The sequence below is a fragment of the Pleurodeles waltl genome, chromosome 7 (assembly GCF_031143425.1).
Source record: "Pleurodeles waltl isolate 20211129_DDA chromosome 7, aPleWal1.hap1.20221129, whole genome shotgun sequence".
NCBI lineage: Eukaryota > Metazoa > Chordata > Amphibia > Caudata > Salamandridae > Pleurodeles > Pleurodeles waltl.
This window is the reverse complement of record NC_090446.1, coordinates 1,103,441,026-1,103,460,363: the sequence shown is the minus strand read 5'-3', so window position 1 is coordinate 1,103,460,363 and position 19,338 is coordinate 1,103,441,026. Positions and strand designations below refer to the sequence as shown.

Sequence of the window (19,338 nt, the reverse complement as noted above, 5' to 3'; positions counted from 1 at the left end):
AAGAGTGATAGATAGGGATTTTAAAGCATGCTACTGGTTGTTGTCCAGTAAGTATTTTGTGTTTTAACTGCATCCAGACTGATAAAACCCACCCTCTAAGGTCCAGTAGTTTGCTGAAAAGGGTTATACCCTGAGGGTCCACGGAGTACAGGTAAACAGAAGTTAGCTTTCAGTTTTGCTGAAACCAAAAGCTCCACATGTATTTAACAGACCCAAAATGAATATATTTTCCTTACTGTTTCCAAGATAAGGCAGCACTTGATGCTCCCATATAAATTCCACACTCTAAATATTTGCAAAACAGCACTCAATTATTCTTTGTTTTTAATTAGGGGGCTAATGATAACCAGAATGAAAACAAGATGAAGAATCTACCTGTGCCTGTCTATTTAAGACCACTGAATGATAAGGATGCTTCAATGAAGGTAAGCTTTTTGTTTTATTTTCACTGTATGTGGTATTTGTATAGCATGCACCTAGCCAAAGAGAGCAGAGTGGTTTACATGGTCAAAGGCAATGATCTAGAGAAAGTGATTGGAGGAGTAGCTTGTAAGGGGTTTGTCTTTAGTAAAACATTTAATTGGAGCAGGGTTTGGACTATCTTCATGGTTGTTCAGGTGTGTTGAATTTTACTAGTATCAAATTGTCCAAGGGGCAACAGGCTTTAGAAATATTTGTTCTGTTAAAAAAACAAAAATCTATTTGTCACATTTGGTACTCAACAAAGATATTACTACGTAGGGCAGTGCTATCATTATAAAACTCTGGAGCTCATCGCTTATCTGAACACCTTTTTGGGCCATGGGGCAGCAAGCCTCAACCATGGTTGTTGGGTCTTTTTCCACTGATGTCCCATGATCTGATATACTATGGCACCCCAGACTGGATATTTTATGCACTTAACTCACAGGGTAACAAAGGTGAGCAGTCAAAGGCCTCTCATGGAGGTAGTTTGGTGGTTGGAGACTCAGAACACAAACAGTTATGCATCAGATATAATAATTGCTGTAAGTACTTTACTTTCTGATTGATACTTCCAGCTGCAGATTCCTCACTTAGTGAATATCCCCAGGTGCCAGACTGGAACTAGAAACTCAAAAGCTTTTGTTTGCCAGTATATGGCCAGCTATCCTTTTGCCATTCTGCTCTGGAACTACCAGTGCCCTATGCAAGTAACACCTGTGTACTTTGACATCAGTTCCTTTTTTTCTGCGCCATCAGATGCAGATCTGCTCCCTCTTTCTTCACTCTATAAATGTTATTATACATTTTTCAGCATGCAGGTTTTAAACCTTGCAAGGGCTGTTGCATACAGATTTTTGCTGACAGATCCCCATGACTTGTGTCTCTGGTGCCTAAGTTTGATTCACAACTCTAAGATCTGCGAAGAACCCACATCCATCTGAGAATGGCAGGTTCTTTGTGGCAAAGCAGTGGAAGTCTCCTCATCAGTCCAGCTCCAAGCCAAAGAAAAGTGTGTGGACCCACCCCCGCAGTCATTGCCTACAGAAAATCTTCCTTGCGATTCAAGTCTTTGGGTAAATATTTTTAAAAAAAACATGAAAAGTCCAAGCGGGACTCCGTTCTTTCCACCACTCTTGTTCTCCAGAGAAGACTTGAAGGGGTGTCATTGTGCTCCAGTTCCACTGAGGAGTCAGTTCCATACTTAAGTGCGATGCATCTGGAGTTCTTTAGTCCATCAGCGATGTCACAGCAAGTCGGATATTTACACGAGGCCATGTTTAAGAACTATCCACACCGATGGTGGTAAGTACAATATAATTCATACACAAATGAAGAGTCCTCTATACAGCTGTCAACTGCCTTCTTCATGGCTGCTTACACAACATTTTGACTTGAGCTCCTCATAAAGATTCTGGCATAGAATGCAGGGGGGAATGGGTGGACTGTACTAACAAGGGCAATAGGGGCGGGGTGTGGTAAGTACCAACTTAGATAAGTACAACACATCTCCATTTATCAGAAATAAAAGACAACATTGCAACAAGATTCTAAATTGTCTTTAGCCCATTTTGAAATCTGAATGCCTACTTTGGTGTCGGCAAGTTCCATGCCTCTCTGGTTTATTCAGTTCTGTTGGTGCCTTTGATGTCTCAGTGGTTGATCTATTCTCTGAAATGAGTACGTTTGATGGCATCTGTCGCTGTAGATACGCATGTTCTGCAATAGCTCGCCATCTGGTGTTGGGCCGGAGTGTTACAAGTTGTTTTTCTTCGAAGAAGTCTTTCGAGTCACGGGACCGAGTGACTCCTCCTTTTGTCTCCATTGCGCATGGGCGTCGACTCTATCCTCGATTGTTTTTTTTCCGCCATCGGGTTCGGACGTGTTCCTGTCAATCCGAGTTTCGGAACGGAAAATTAGCTAATTTCAGAAGATTTTCGTCGGTATTGTTGCGTTCGGGATCGGCGTACTTACATTCAACACCGCATCGAAGAGCTCCGGTGCCCTTCGGGGTAGTTTTTCGATCCTCCGTCGGGGCCTGGTCGGCCCGACCGCGTGCTGAAGAACGCCGATGGAACGGACCCCGTTTCGTTTCTGCCCCAAATGCCACAATAAATACCCCTACACAGACCAACACTTGGTCTGCAACCTGTGCCTGTCACCTGAGCACAGCGAAGACACCTGCGAGGCCTGTCGTGCGTTCCGGTCCCGAAAAACACTCCGAGACCGTCGAGCCAGAAGACTTCAGATGGCGTCCGCACCGACAGCCCAACGGGAGTTCGAGGAACAGGAAGAGGAAGGTACCTTCTCGATCCAAGACTCAGACTCCGAAGGATTCGACGATACACAAACCGTGAGTAAGACGTCGAAAACCACACAGAGAAACATTTACAAGGCCCAGGGGACGCCACTGCCACCAGGCCATGGCTCGACCCATAAATTCGGTGACCGACCGTCGGCACCGAAAAAGGCCCAAACAGTGCCGAGGTCGTCCGACTCCGGTCGAGACACCGGCACGCAGCCTTCTCGGGACCGAGAAAGTGCTGGAGACAAGCCTCGACACCGTGATGCCGGTGCGGACACGGCTCGACGCCGAGACAGCGGCACCGAAACAGATCGACGCCGAGAGGTTTCGGCCCCGAAAAGGAAAAAAGTCACCTCGGAGCCGAAAAAACACGCAGACAAAGTTTCGATGCCGAAACAAACTGCAAGCGACCCAGCTTCAGGCTCTTATACAGAAGAGCACTCGCTAACCTCCCAAATGCAGAAGCATAGGTTTGAGGAAGAGCTACAAGCAACTGATGTGGACCATACGCAAAAGCGTATCTTCATTCAGCAGGGGACAGGAAAAATAAGCACCCTTCCCCCCATTAGGAGAAAGAGGAGGTTGGAGTTCCAGACGGAACAAACACCACAACCAAAAGTGGTGAAAAGAGTTACACCACCACCCTCTCCTCCGCCCGTGATTGACGTTTCACCAGCACAAACTCCATCACACTCCCCAGCTCACACCACCATGAGCCAGGGTGACCAAGATCAGGACGCATGGGACCTATACGACGCCCCAGTGTCAGATAACAGTCCGGAGGCATACCCTACAAAGCCATCTCCACCAGAAGACAGCACCGCGTACTCTCAAGTGGTGGCTAGAGCAGCACAATTTCACCACGTAAGCCTCCACTCAGAACAGGTCGAGGATGATTTCTTATTCAACACACTCTCCTCCACCCACAGCTCATACCAAAGCCTGCCTATGCTCCCTGGTATGCTCCGGCACGCAAAAGACATCTTTAAGGAGCCGGTTAAAAGTAGGGCAATCACACCAAGGGTAGAAAAAAAGTATAAGCCGCCTCCTACGGACCCGGTTTTCATCACTACACAGCTGCCACCAGACTCTGTCGTTGTAGGAGCAGCTAGGAAAAGGGCCAACTCCCACACATCTGGAGATGCACCACCCCCAGATAAAGAAAGCCGCAAGTTTGATGCAGCTGGTAAAAGAGTCGCAGCACAAGCTGCAAACCAGTGGCGCATCGCGAACTCCCAGGCACTACTTGCGCGCTATGACAGAGCCCACTGGGACGAGATGCAACATCTCATTGAACATCTGCCCAAGGACTTACAAAATAGGGCAAAACAAGTGGTTGAGGAGGGACAGGCCATCTCCAACAACCAGATCCGCTCCTCCATGGACGCTGCAGATACAGCTGCACGGACAATTAATACATCTGTAACTATCAGAAGGCATGCATGGCTCCGAACGTCTGGATTTAAACCAGAGATTCAACAAGCAGTTCTCAATATGCCTTTTAATGAAAAAGAACTGTTCGGTCCAGAAGTGGACACAGCGATTGAGAAACTCAAAAAAGATACGGACACTGCCAAAGCCATGGGCGCACTCTACTCCCCGCAGAGCAGAGGGAATTACAGCACATTCCGTAAAACGCCCTTTCGAGGGGGGTTTCGGGGTCAAAGCACACAAGCCAGCACCTCACAAGCCACACCGTCCAGTTACCAGGGACAGTATAGAGGAGGTTTTCGGGGACAATATAGAGGAGGGCAATTCCCTAGAAATAGAGGAAGATTCCAAAGCCCCAAAACCCCTACTACTAAACAGTGACTCACATGTCACTCACCCCCTCCACACAACACCAGTGGGGGGACGAATAGGTCATTATTACAAAGCATGGGAGAAAATCACTACAGACACTTGGGTTCTAGCAATTATCCAACATGGTTATTGCATAGAATTTCTACAATTCCCTCCAAACATACCACCAAAAGCACAAAATTTAACAACACACCATTCCAATCTCCTGGAGATAGAAGTGCAGGCACTATTGCAAAAAAATGCAATCGAATTAGTGCCAAACACACAAATAAACACAGGAGTTTACTCACTGTACTTTCTGATACCAAAGAAGGACAAAACACTGAGACCAATCCTAGACCTCAGAGTAGTGAACACTTTCATCAAATCAGACCACTTCCACATGGTCACACTACAAGAAGTATTGCCATTGCTAAAGCTGCACGACTACATGGCAACTTTAGACCTCAAGGATGCTTATTTCCATATACCAATACACGCATCGCACAGGAAATACCTAAGGTTTGTATTCAAAGGAATACATTACCAATTCAAGGTACTGCCTTTCGGATTAACAACCGCACCGAGAGTCTTTACCAAATGTCTAGCGGTAGTCGCAGCACACATAAGAAGGCAGCAGATACATGTGTTCCCATATCTAGACGACTGGCTAATCAAGGCCCATTCGTTAATAGAGTGCTCAAATCACACAAATCATATCATACAAACCCTCTTCAAACTAGGGTTCACCGTCAATTTCACAAAATCCAAAATTCTGCCACGCAAGGTACAACAATACCTGGGAGCCATAATAGACACATCAAAAGGAGTAGCCACTCCAAGTCCACAAAGAATTCAAAATTTCAACACCATCATACAACGCATGTATCCAACACAAAAGATACAAGCAAAGATGGTATTACAACTCCTAGGCATGATGTCATCATGCATAGCCATTGTCCCAAACGCAAGACTGCACATGAGGCCCTTACAACAATGCCTAGCATCACAGTGGTCTCAAGCACAGGGTCACCTTCTAGATCTGGTGTTAATAGACCGCCAAACTTACCTCTCGCTTCTGTGGTGGAACAACATAAATTTAAACAAGGGGCGGCCTTTCCAAGACCCAGTGCCACAATACGTAATAACAACAGATGCTTCCATGACAGGGTGGGGAGCACACCTCGATCAACACAGCATACAAGGACAATGGAACGTACATCAAACAAGACTGCATATCAATCACCTAGAACTTCTAGCAGTTTTTCAAGCACTAAAAGCTTTCCAACCAATAATAGTTCACAAATACATTCTCGTCAAAACAGACAACATGACAACAATGTATTATCTAAACAAGCAGGGGGGGACGCACTCCACGCAGTTAAGCCTGCTAGCACAAAAAATTTGGCATTGGGCAATTCACAACCAAATTCGCCTAATTGCACAGTTTATACCAGGGATACAAAATCAACTCGCAGACAATCTCTCTCGAGATCACCAACAGGTCCACGAATGGGAAATTCACCCCCAAATTCTGAACACTTATTTCAAACTCTGGGGAACACCTCAGATAGACTTGTTTGCGACAAGGGAGAACGCAAAATGCCAAAACTTCGCATCCAGATACCCACACAAACAATCCCAAGGCAATGCCCTATGGATGAACTGGTCAGGGATATTTGCTTACGCTTTTCCTCCTCTCCCTCTCCTTCCTTACCTGGTAAACAAACTCAGTCAAAGCAAACTCAAACTCATATTGATAGCACCAACTTGGGCAAGGCAACCCTGGTACACAACACTGCTACACCTATCAGTGGTACCCTGCATCAAATTGCCCAACAGGCCAGATCTGTTGACACAGCACAACCAAAAGATCAGACACCCAGATCCAGCATCGCTGAATCTAGCAATCTGGCTCCTGAAATCCTAGAATTCGGGCACTTACAACTTACCCAAGAATGTATGGAAGTCATAAAACAAGCAAGAAGGCCATCCACCAGGCACTGCTATGCAAGTAAATGGAAGAGGTTTGTTTGCTACTGCCATATTAATCAAATACAACCATTACACACAACTCCAGAACAGGTAGTGGGTTACTTGCTTCACTTACAAAAATCTAACCTAGCTTTCTCTTCCATTAAGATTCACCTTGCAGCAATATCTGCATACCTGCAAACTACCTATTCAACTTCCCTATATAAAATACCAGTCATTAAAGCATTCATGGAGGGCCTTAGGAGAATTATACCACCAAGAACACTACCTGTTCCTTCATGGAACCTAAATGTTGTCCTAACTAGACTTATGGGTCCACCTTTTGAACCCATGCACTCCTGCGACATACAGTTCCTAACCTGGAAGGTGGCATTTCTCATCGCCATTACTTCCCTAAGAAGAGTAAGCGAGATTCAGGCGTTTACTATACAGGAACCTTTTATACAACTACACAAAAATAAAGTCGTCCTAAGGACCAATCCTAAATTTTTGCCAAAGGTTATTTCACCGTTCCATCTCAATCAAACAGTGGAACTTCCAGTGTTCTTTCCACAGCCAGATACCGTAGCTGAAAGGGCACTACATACATTAGATGTCAAAAGAGCATTAATGTATTACATTGACAGAACAAAAAACATCAGAAAAACTAAACAACTCTTTATTGCATTTCAAAAACCTCACGCAGGAAACCCAATTTCAAAACAAGGTATAGCTAGATGGATAGTTAAATGCATCCAAATCTGCTACCTTAAAGCTAAACGACAGCTGCCCATTACACCAAGGGCATACTCAACCAGAAAGAAAGGTGCTACCATGGCCTTTCTAGGAAACATCCCAATGCAAGAAATATGTAAGGCAGCCACATGGTCTACGCCTCACACATTCACCAAGCACTACTGTGTGGACGTGTTATCCGCACAACAAGCCACAGTAGGTCAAGCCGTATTAAGGACATTATTTCAGACTACTTCCACTCCTACAGGCTGATCCACCGCTTTTGGGGAAATAACTGCTTACTAGTCTATGCAGAACATGCGTATCTACAGCGACAGATGCCATCGAACTGAAAATGTCACTTACCCAGTGTACATCTGTTCGTGGCATCAGTCGCAGTAGATTCGCATGTGCCCACCCGCCTCCCCGGGAGCCTGTAGCAGTTTGGAAGTTACCTTCAATTATTTATATATGTATCATCTCAACCTTAAATAGGTGCATACTTAGTCACTCCATTGCATGGGCACTATTACTACAATTCAACTCCTACCTCACCCTCTGCGGGGAAAAACAATCGAGGATAGAGTCGACGCCCATGCGCAATGGAGACAAAAGGAGGAGTCACTCGGTCCCGTGACTCGAAAGACTTCTTCGAAGAAAAACAACTTGTAACGCTCCGGCCCAACACCAGATGGCGAGCTATTGCAGAACATGCGAATCTACTGCGACTGATGCCACGAACAGATGTACACTGGGTAAGTGACATTTTCATTCTGGGCAATACGCTACATTGTCCATACTCCAAGTACGTCCATCTTCTAGAACCACGGTGTTCTGTTTAACACATTTAGGCCCTCATTTTATCATTGGCAGTAAAAAACACCTGCCGCCACAGTGACGGCCCCCAAATGACCGTTGCCGTGCCTACCATCCGTCCGCCATAATATGACCACAGCCGGTTTTCTGCGTCAAGAAGGGCGGAAATCTGGCGGATGGCGGTAAGATGGCGCTGCTACCACCAGCAGCGCCACGCCAATAGACCGTTGCCACCCATATTATGAAAAATAATACGGCCAGGCGGTGTTCTGCTGGCGGGCGCTACTGGCAGTAGCAGCGTCCCATCCCGTCTCCTGCCGGAAGACCCCCTTGATCCAGGAAAGTCGGGTCTCCGACAGGGGAGGGGGTGGGAGGTGTGTCTGTGGATGTTTGCAAGTATGTATGAGTGTGTGCATGAATGCGGGTGTGTGTTTAATGTTGATTATGTGCGTGAATGTATGGAAGTGTGAGTGCATGGAAATAGTAATGCGTGTCTGTGTGCATGTTTTGAAGTGTGTGCGGATGTGTGTGTGAATGAATGCATGCGTGTATGTATGAATGAGTGTGTGTCTGCATGTGTGTGTGTGTGATTGGGGGTGTGTGGATGTATGGGAGATACAGGGGTTCCTTGAGAGGTAGTGGGAGCTGGGGCCTCCTATTAGTGACAGGGAATAAATTCCCTGTCACTGATAGGGTCTACCACCATGGTTTTTGTGGAGTTACGAACACCTCGAAAACCATGGCAGTAGGCAGGGTCATAATCCACAATGGCGGCCACCGGGCTGGAGATGGTTATCTCCAGCCCGGTGGCTGCTACCACCACAGCGGTCGGAGTGATACATTGGCGGGTTGACTTCTGCTAATCCTCCAATGTCATAATGAGGCGGTAAGTACCTGTTGGCAGTACTACGACCACATTAACGCCGACTGCCAGGGTCATAATGACCCCCAGTATCTTCTGGGGTTCCAAGAATAACAAAAAATGGTTTTGAGAGTTGTGTGGCCTTTTTAGTATCACCCATTAACCCTTGCTCCATTCATGATTCACTGTTCCCCATTTATTGTCATATCAAGTTTTATACTCATGTTGATTTCTCTACTTTTCCTTTTGCTTCATCTCGATCTATCCAGACAGGATTACCTCTGTTTAGCAAGTTAGGACCAGGATTTTTTCTTTGAGTGATACAAAATGAGATACCCTTGAAAATGTTTGGGGTAGTATGGTGTGACCCCACCGTTTTTAACTTGTTCCCTCGCAGTATATGCCAGTTGAATGGTATCTTTGATCAATCTGTTTATTCTTTCCACTAAGCCATTGGCCTTCGGACAATGGAGAGATGTCCTTACATGACTAATAGACAAATCTTTTAAGAATTTTGCATCCCTATTGAAGTGAACTGTATTCCGGTGTCAGAAACAATTGAACTAAATATGCCTTCCCTTGAGAATGTATCTGTCAAAAACTCTATTAATATGGATGCATTCATATTGTTCACAAATCTAGTTGGGAGCCAATGTAAATGGTAGTCAACTAAGACAAACATGTTTTTGTTTTGCATGTTGGATAAATTCATGTGCCCTATTATATCAAGGCCAAGTTTGTCACATGGTCAGGATGGTATTGCTACAGGAAGCAGTGGAACCTTGTGAGTAACTTAAGTCTTGTCACTGGAACAACAAGCTAAGCAATCTTTCAGTCTGTTTTCATCCATAAAGGGAAACTAGTACTTATCACAGATCTTAATATTAGTCATGCTCCTTCCCAAATGTTCCTCATGGGCAATTTCAATGATCTATTCATGTATGTGGATTGGAGGTACAATTCTGTTAGCTCTTATTATGGTGCTATCCACAATGGACACCTCTTCCCTCACATTCCAATATGGTTGGAGGTTCTTGGGTAATTCATTACATTTCTCTACCAACCTTTGACTATTTTTTTTTTCAGATCAGCTAATGTTCTTTTCTCTTTTAAGCATTGTTACCAGTCCACTTTGTGGATTGCAGGAATTTCATTAGTTTGGACAGTTCTTCTGGAGGTTTTTCTAGTTGATTCTCATCAACTATAGGTAAATGGGAAAGACAATCCCCTACTTGGTTTCTTGTTCCTGGGACATAAACACTATTGAATTTGCAGCCTTGAAGTCCTAATAACCATTTAGAAATGAGAGGGGTGGCTTTTACTATAACATGCGAATTATTAGTTTATGATCAGTCATTATTGTAAAAGGTATGCTCGACAAATAGAATTTGAAGTGGTTTATGGCCTAATAACATGCCAGTGCTTATTTTCTATATTGGACTAATTGAGCTTGACATTTCTAAATGGCCTTGAAGCAAAGTCTATAATCTTTTCTTTACCAGTGATTATTTGAGAAAGTGAAGTGCCAGGCCCTTTCATACTGGCATCTGTAGTTAATATGGTTTTAGCCTTATCATCAAATTTCCCTAGTTGAGGTGCAATGGCTTTTTATTCGGTTGAATTCTGATTGACACTGATAATTCCAATCAAATGGTACCTCCCCCAGCCCACCTTTTCTTTTTAATAAGGCTCTCATAGAATTTATTCTATCAGGTCAAGAAAAGTTTTAGGTTTTTCTTTGTTAGAAGGTGCAGGTGCTAATTATATGGAGTCAACTACGTTTTTTTTTTTTTTTTTTTTGGCTTAATACCGTCTGCTTAGATTGTGTCCCCCAGGTATTCCACAGATTTTACTCCTATCTTACACTTTTCTTTATGTATGGTGAGTCCCGCCTTGTTAAGTTTGATTAAAACTTCCTCAAGTATTTGTTTATGTTCTTCTTTAGACCCTCCATAAATCAGTATATCATCCTGAAAACAAAGGACTTTTCGAGTCCCTTGTAAAATGTGATGTATCACCCGTTGGAAGACTTCTGCGGCTGACGCCAAGCTAAATGGCATCCTACTGAATTGGTAAGCTCCAAAGGGGGTTATGAAAGATGCTAGGGTCTCTGTCTGGATGGAGGGTTACTTGATGGTATGCATATGAAAGTTCTAACACCCTGAAGTAATGTGCACCTTGAATTATGCTTATAATTGTATTTATGTTACGTAGGGGATGCCTGTCTATCCATATGTTTGCATTAAGGTCTAAGGCAAATTTTCCTCCTGAAGGGCTACTGACCCCAGGTCTAAAGGAGGGGGAGTGTCCCCATATAGTCACACAAACTCCAAAGGAGGCGCTCGCTCAACACCTACTCCGTTCTCCTCCACAAGCGGTCTTGGAGCCCTTCAGGATTAGGGCCACCATAGGGTATCTCCCCACAGGTAGGCCCTTAATCTCTATAATATCTTAACTCCTCCTGGTGGAGTAGTCTCTTTTTTCTTGCTTTTGTAGTGCATGATACTGAGGGATCCCAGGCCATGAAAAATGCCCCCAGATCTGCTTTGGCTCTTAGCAGTGGGCAGAAACATGTTGACCAGTAACTATTAGATAGGTGACCCCGCAAGTCTTTACTCTCATATAGGTGTCCCATCCTCTGTTCTTTACCTCACCAGCGGTCACCACGAATAAAATGTACTATCACACAGGTGACTGACTAGGTGTTTTTATATTTTCCCTAGCATAGCTGGGTCCCATATACTTCCAGATAATTTGAATTTCCACACTCTCTCCTGTTCTTTTAACGGTGAGGTTGAGCCCACCCAGGTGGCATTGTCCTACCTGGGTGGGGCTAGGTGGTCATATGATGAAGCAAGACACTATATAGTGTGTGAGACCACCTAGTCCGTAAGGGAAACTTCCCTTACTACATAACTTTAAACAGCACTCAATACGGTACTCATAATGTGAGACTGAGGACCCCCAGGTAACTCTTTTTCCAGAAGTTCCATCTTATAAGTGAACCCCATACTTTTTGTGTTTATGGAGCTAACCATTCCACAGGTTAAATTTTTTCTGTTACTCCTGTAGATTCTAACCTGTCCAGTTCTTCTTGAAGGGGTTATTTCACCATTAACAGTATAGGACGTGCTTTATGTATTGTAGGTTTGGCTTAAGCAACCCTAACTCATTTGTAAATACTTCCAGATATTTTTCACACATGTCTGTTCCTGTTACGGACCTATCAGTTAAATAAACTTGTTCAGCTGCATTAGGATCTAATTTAATTACCAGATTGTTCTGGTGTTTCTAACCTAAGAGGTTGGATCCTTGCCTGGTGATGTACACTCTTCCTACTGTGGTCTTGCCTTTAAACATTATATGCATGATCAACATTCCTGTTAAAGGGATAGGATCCTTAGTATATTCTACAGGGCTTATGTCGCTTTCCTTAAATGAAGCTTCATTTATTAAGGTGTATAAGGAGCAGGAGTCTGCGAAAACATTAAAAAAAAAATGCTCCATCAAGACTTAAGTCACATGTAGGATATGTAGTTTCAGTATTCACCATCGTACTTGAGATTTGAAATACAATTTATTCCCTTTTCTGCCTCTCCTTCATATGTGTGATTTTATTACCCTCATCCTTGCACACTTTAGCAAAGTGTCCTCTTTTGTTTCATTTTTAACATATTACTCCTCTAGTGGGCCACTTAGGATTACTTGCTAAATGAATTGTGTTACTATATATGCAACATCTTAGACTTTCATTCTCATACTTTGGTTTGGGATCTGTGTTTGCATTTGCCTTGCGTCAAACTTCTCTGTAATTTTATTCACATTAGCATTTCTTATCAAATTAGCATCTACAGAGTCTTCCCTTTCTTTCATCCAGAGCGCAGTGTGTTCTATACTTTTGGCTATGCTTTTGGCTTGTGTTGTGCCCAGATTTTCTGCTAATAGTATTTCTTTGATTCTGTTGTCATTGGTGCACCTAATGAGTTGGTCTCTTATGCGAGAGTCGGTCAACAACCTAAAATCGCATGTAGCAGATAACCCTCTTAAGGCAGCAATGTAATTAATTACTTTCTCATTTTTCCCTTGTGTCGTAGAGAAAAACATATCCCTTTGTAATACTACATTAAACTTTTCACCAAATTGTTCTTCTAATTCCTTAAGCGTATTCTGGTAGTTGTTCAATTGCAAATGCCGTTGTACGTCTTCATCACCCCCTTGCCCTTCAATGCATGAATCTGGTAAGTCATCAAAAATGTTTCTCACATAAATTCCTAAATTATGTAGGAGTATGTGTTGTTTGAGAACTGAAGAGAATCTATCTCCCCCAATAGCTGTTGGGTATGATTCAAACAACTTTATCCATCTATTCCACTGAATCAACGGTTCTCCCCGTTCATTTAGGAAAGGTGCCGGTTGGGACATTACAAATTATATTGTTTAAAATTAATGTAGGTAGGGATGGGTCTAGAAAAAACGAATATGCACAATAATACAGTAGTAAAACAATAATTACCACGGACAAGGATAATAGGAAATTACCTACAGAATAATACAGTTTAGGTAATATGAAATATGTATACATATGTTTTGCGGTACTTTTGTTCTGTGAATTACTTAATATTCACCCTAAAACAACCTTCATTAAATGCATTGTTCAATGATTAACCTAACTAAAGGTTAATAGTGCGTGAGAACAGAATAACCCAGTAAGAACTGAACAGATAAGTATACACTGCTGATAGGGTTGTCCACTTGCTCAATGTAATGTGCTATTGGCTTACTGTAAGTTAACTTGCTCAAATGATATAAACTATACATTACAGCTAAATAGCTTGTTGCTAGAACATTTTAAATGTTAACAATGTTTATTATAATTTTGTAAGAATACTGACTAGATAAAGCTAGATTGGCCACAGCACAGTCATCTTCAGCAGTTCCAGTCCCACAAAGTCTCTGAACAGTGAGGAGCCTGCTGATCCGTCTGAAGGTTCCTTACAATAAGACGGTCTAGTTCTTTCCCCACAATTAAAAGGTGATTGAAGGCCTATGATAACTCCACCCAGAGGAGGCGGACTTGAGCCTCATGTTGGTCACTTTCGCCCTGTTTTGATGGCTCCACCCTCTCCAGATTGCTCCGCGAGCACTTTGCAGCCAACAGAATATAGCAGGAGACATGTTGTACCTGAGGAAACTATGTGCACGTGCCCAAAGGTGGTGCTGTCCCCCAAAGTAGTATCCGGTTGCTGGACCTAACAAAGGAAGTCTTGTGCTTAGAATTGCAAGGAGCTTCTGAGGAAAATAGAAGCAGAGCTTTGCTACTTTGTGCCTGGAGCTGTTGAGGCGAAGCTTGGTAGCTTTCAGGGGGAATGAGATCGCTGCTCAATACTTTATCCACCTGGCAACATCGGACTGGATGACTCCACGAGACCAAGGCAGCAACCAGTGCACTGGCATTCGGAGTGCCTGTCCTGTATATCTGTCAGGCAGCTACACGGACATCAGTGCACACGTTCGAGAATCCCTACTGCCTCAACAGCCAGTTTGGTATCTATTCACAGGGTGAATAACCTTTGGGGAGATGAGTCCATCAGAAGAATACGTTACTTACCTTCTGTAACCTGGCATAAATGCTTGAACATGGAGGAGGGTTGGGAGCACTGATTGTCCACAGGGTAACTGCTCTTCCGACACAAAAGAAATCAGCCAGAGGTTTACCTGCATACTGGTGGATGAATATAAGCAGAATAAATATGGTCTGTAACCGATCACTCCAAATGGCTGTGAAAAGAGAGACTCAAAGCGATGTGGAGAGTGTCACCAAATGTTGAGGCAGCAGCTGTCAAACGGAATCAAGAGAGAGGGCGCAGAGCTGGCCCCGCACAGAGATCCTGTCCTTGTCGCCAAATATGTAAGATCTATCCACACCGATAAAGGTAAGTATGAATTTATTCATACTAGAATGCAGAGTCCCCTATACAGCTGTCAGCCACCTCCTTCAAGTCTCTTCAATCAACATTGTAACTTGAACTCCACATAAAGATTCTGATATAGAATGCAGGGACAAGGAACAGACTATACTAACAAGGGTAATGGGGGTTCTTGGTGTTTACCAACTTAGATAATTACAACACCATGCTTGCACTTCTTTGGTGCAGTTGTGGCTCACTCTTGTTCGTCTTTGGGTCCCAAGTATCTGCCAGGACCTCAGTCGAATTACCACTGCGGGTCTTTGCCCCTCTAAGCTTCTCTGGGTTCTGTACCGGCTTTCGGCATGGTATCCGACTATGAGCTGGCTTTGTCTTGACTGAGACTGTTTTCAGATCTTGATGTGCCACTGCCTATACTGAATCCATCAGACAGAATTCTCCTCCCTTGCAGTTGGGCACACACACTACACCAGCATTTTGGCTCTGACAGTAGCAGATGGGAAGAGTTTGCCTCAATGGATGATGATGATGATGATGATGATGATGATGATGATGATGATGATGATGATGATGATGATGATGATGATGATGATGATGATGATGATGATGATGATGATGATGATGATGATGATGATGATGATGAATGGTACATGGACTTAGAGAATACTGGGTTGCCAATCTATCCCCCATCCAACAACAGTAAAAAGCACATCATTTGCCACCATTATTAGAAGGGATGCTGAGGTCCTTGTATAACTGAATGTGCTGACGTAGGTCATGCAGACTAGCCAAGCAAGCAACCAAACTTCTCTTGCCCTTCAATGAAGCCGTCATTGGCTCGCTGTTGAGCACTTGAGCTATGCCATGTTCTGGACCCCTGGTCAATCAACAAATCCCACAACACTAGAGATCTGGATGTTCAGGCATACTTAATGAACATTCCTTTTGACTGCTCCTGCATTGTTCGTTGAAAAGGCGGACTCTGCTCCAAAGGGTTTTTAATGGAGATCCAAGGCAGGGCACTCTTAGTGGGACTTTCAGCTCCTGCTATCTCATTAACCATTTCACCCTTTTTGATGATATGCCAGTCCTTGGCATATACACAGTGTCACGAACAGCTGCTTGATCTACAGACCTGCCAGCTTTTTGAGGTCAGACCGTAGGTCCAAGAGACAATACGTGGCCATCAGGGGTAGAGCACATCCCAGCCCTGCAACAACGACCTTGAAAACCCCTTCAGCGTGCCCTTAACAGCACACTGCCACCTGGTAGGAGGCAGGATCAGCCACTTTAATATTACATTTGAAAAATTAGTCCTGCAGATTGTCCAGCTGGGCTATGCCCTGCCCCTCCCTTTCAACCTACCTTACCCGCCACCTACTTCGGATCACTTCTTGAAGGACCATATGTCCGTTTTTTGGCAGTAAGTGCTGGCTCTTTTGGCCAGAGATGCTATTGAGAGGGTACCATCCTTACAAGTGGGGAGTGGGTGCTTTTCCCTCTACTTCCTTGTGCCGAGGAAGGATTGAGGCCTCAACCCTATCCTACTTCTTCACCCACTCAGTGCCTTCCTGTGTAAGGACAGATTACAAATGCTCACTCTGGTCCAGGTTTCATCTGCTCTGGAGATTGAATGGTGGTGCTGGACCTACAGGATGCTTACTTTTGATTATTAGTAGCAAATAACATACAGCAGTACCTGCAAGATTGAATTCTGACTCAAAATAATTGTTTCCAGAGACATTTCAAGAACACAATGGTAACCAATAGATAGTGGTTCGAGTTAAAGGCCCTTCAGTGTGAGAACTCCCAAAATTGGCCTCAAACCTTATTGTATTTCTGGGGCCACCCCCTGTAGTTAAACAGATGTTCCTTAACCTTTTACGATAATTCATGCCATTTGTCCATTCTTTAAGGGTGGTTGCCTTATGCAGTCAACAGTCATGTGCGATATCCTACTTGGCTATTAATAAAACCATAAAACCAATGCAACAAATAGTCATGAAGCATAACTACCACCCACTCGTCCATGAGATCCAGAAGTGCTATTTTAGGATCCAGTGTCACTGGTCTGTGAGCAATCTGTGTCAGTGTACTATGCACCCAGGCCCAATATTGTTATAAAAATGCTGAATTTCACATCCCCATCCTGCAAACCCACAGGCTCTTCCTGACATTTAAGGTGGGCCACAAGCACTTTCAATTGCTGTGCTCTTTTTCGGCCTTACCAGTGCCCCCCCGGGTTTTTACAAAGGTGATGGCAATGATCACTGTTCGTCTGCAGAGGTCTGGGCTGTTAGCCTTCTCCTATCTTGACGACTGGCTTTTGAAAGCTGGCTAGCCATAATGGATCAGAGACCACCTTCAGAGAACGGCAAACCTCTTGACCTCATTGGGTTTCTCAGTCAGTCTTCCAAAGTCACACTTGACTCCTTCATAGAGGCTTCCTTTTATCAGAGCCATCCTGGATATGGGGAGATTTTGAGCTTTTCAACCTATGATTCCAATGTTTAAGCCTCTGTCCTAGGTCTTAGTGAGGATGGCTGTAAGTCTTCTTGGCATTATTGCCTCCAACATCCTGTTTCCCAACCTTGCTGGATGGCACATGCAAGCTTTGCAGTGAGACTAGAAGTCTCAGTGGACCCAGCACCAAAGGAACCTGTCCAGCTCCATCCTAAGGTGGCTACAAGAGACAGTCCCAAATGACAGTTAAACCATAAGTGTCACAGGCATTTTTCAACAATGTGGAGGGCCCTGGCTCGGTTTCTTTGCCACTACTGAGAAAATGCAATGTAAGGCGCTATATTGGAAACCTATTCCATCTACAGTGGAGCACATAACTCCTGTATGCTTTACTGCTGCTACCTCTCCTGCCCTGTGTTCTGAAAGAACATCATTGTAGTGCCTCTTGATTGGGCCAGGAGAGTGTGGCACCAAGAAATTCTTGACTTGAGCAACTAGCCTCTGATCAGGCTGCCACTTTGGGAGAATGTTGCAGCAGCAGGGCAGGTTCCACAGCGAGGCCATGCACCAAGGGAACTTGCACCCCCATGCGTGGATACTGAGCAGTGACAGTTGAACCCCTTTGATCTTCCTCCCAAGGTGGTTGATGGCGTACTTGCAGCCTGGCACCCTTCCTTGAATCTTTCGTACTCTACACCCTGTGTGATGCCACAGTGGGACTTCAATCTGCTCTCTCTTTACTAATGTGCACCCCTTTTGAACCAATGCACAGCTGTATGTTACTTTGACTTGCCTTAAAAAAACAGTGTTCCTGGTTGCTGTAACATCGGCATGCCGTTTCATGTTGAACAAGCAGTCACCCTTCCAAACTTCTTTGCTCTCCATTATTCCTCAAAAGTGGAAGAGAGACTCCATTGTTTGGACCCTTTAAAGGGAACTCAGTTTTTACAATGATCGCACCAAGGAACATTGGGTTGACAATCATTTCTTTGTGGGATAATAAAGAAGGGCTAGGCAGTGCAGGAAATAACTTTCTCTTGATGGATATTACTCTGCATTAAAACCTCGTAGACATTAGCTAACGAGCATCTAAGCCTTAGGGCCAACTCCGCCAAGGCAGCAACCAGTGCACTGGCATTCGGAGTGCCTGTCCTGTATATCTGTCAGGCAGCTACACGGACATCAGTGCACACGTTCGAGAAGCCCTACTGCCTCAACAGCCAGTTTGGTATCTATTCACAGGGTGAATAACCTTTGGGGAGATGAGTCCATCAGAAGAATACTTTACTTACCTTCTGTAACTCTATTTCTGTTGGAGACTCTATCACCTTAGTACCACCTTCCTCCCTGTTTTGTGTTTTTTTGTTCATTTAAAAAGATCCCAAATTAGCAATCTTTATGATGATTCTTTCGATTTGGCGATGGGCTCCTCATCTGAAGGTGCAAAGGAATTAATGAAAGAAACTAAAATCGAGTATGGGTGGTACTTACATGCGGCTTGGTTTGTCACTTTTAAAGCAACGTGCTGTAGCTGCAGATTCTCATGGTGTCACCTAACGGTGCTCAGGAGCACTGCTTTTGACTATCGGGATCCATTTTGGCACCTGGGGATATTCACAATGTGAGGAATCGCCGATCAAATAGATCAAAGAAAGAGCATTACCGAAAGTAAGTAATTTGTGCTTAAAGAAAAAGTGAAGTTCTTTTATTACATACCAGAATGTAATACTAAACAGACTTAAGTTCTATCAGGGACAGGGTTTTCTTACTGAAGTTGTGGTAGTAGTCATACAGAATATGACTAGGAGAGATTATGGCATTGATGCATGCTTCCTTTAGCACGTGCAAAAGCATTCCTGGTATTGTAACATGTAAAACTGTTCATAGTGCACTTGTAAAAAGACCTTTTTGGGCTTTAAAGCTTGAAGAAGAAAATACACATTTAGTTGAGCACTAAACTCATGGTCTATGGTAAGGTTCCCTTGGTTGGTAGTCTTCAAGTACTGGGCTGC

The 19,338-nt window shown here is 43.9% G+C and overlaps 1 protein-coding gene across 2 annotated transcripts in view; it reads left to right on the top strand.

Moving 5' to 3' along the window:
• Window positions 1-19,338, top strand: part of SPAG9 (sperm associated antigen 9) — a 1,094,694-nt gene that overhangs the window by 421,676 nt on the left and 653,680 nt on the right. For both annotated transcript variants that reach the window (XM_069200034.1, XM_069200033.1), the window contains exon 16: window positions 333-425. In XM_069200034.1, the coding sequence (XP_069056135.1) occupies window positions 333-425 (93 nt within the window). The remainder of the gene's footprint in view (window positions 1-332; window positions 426-19,338) is intronic.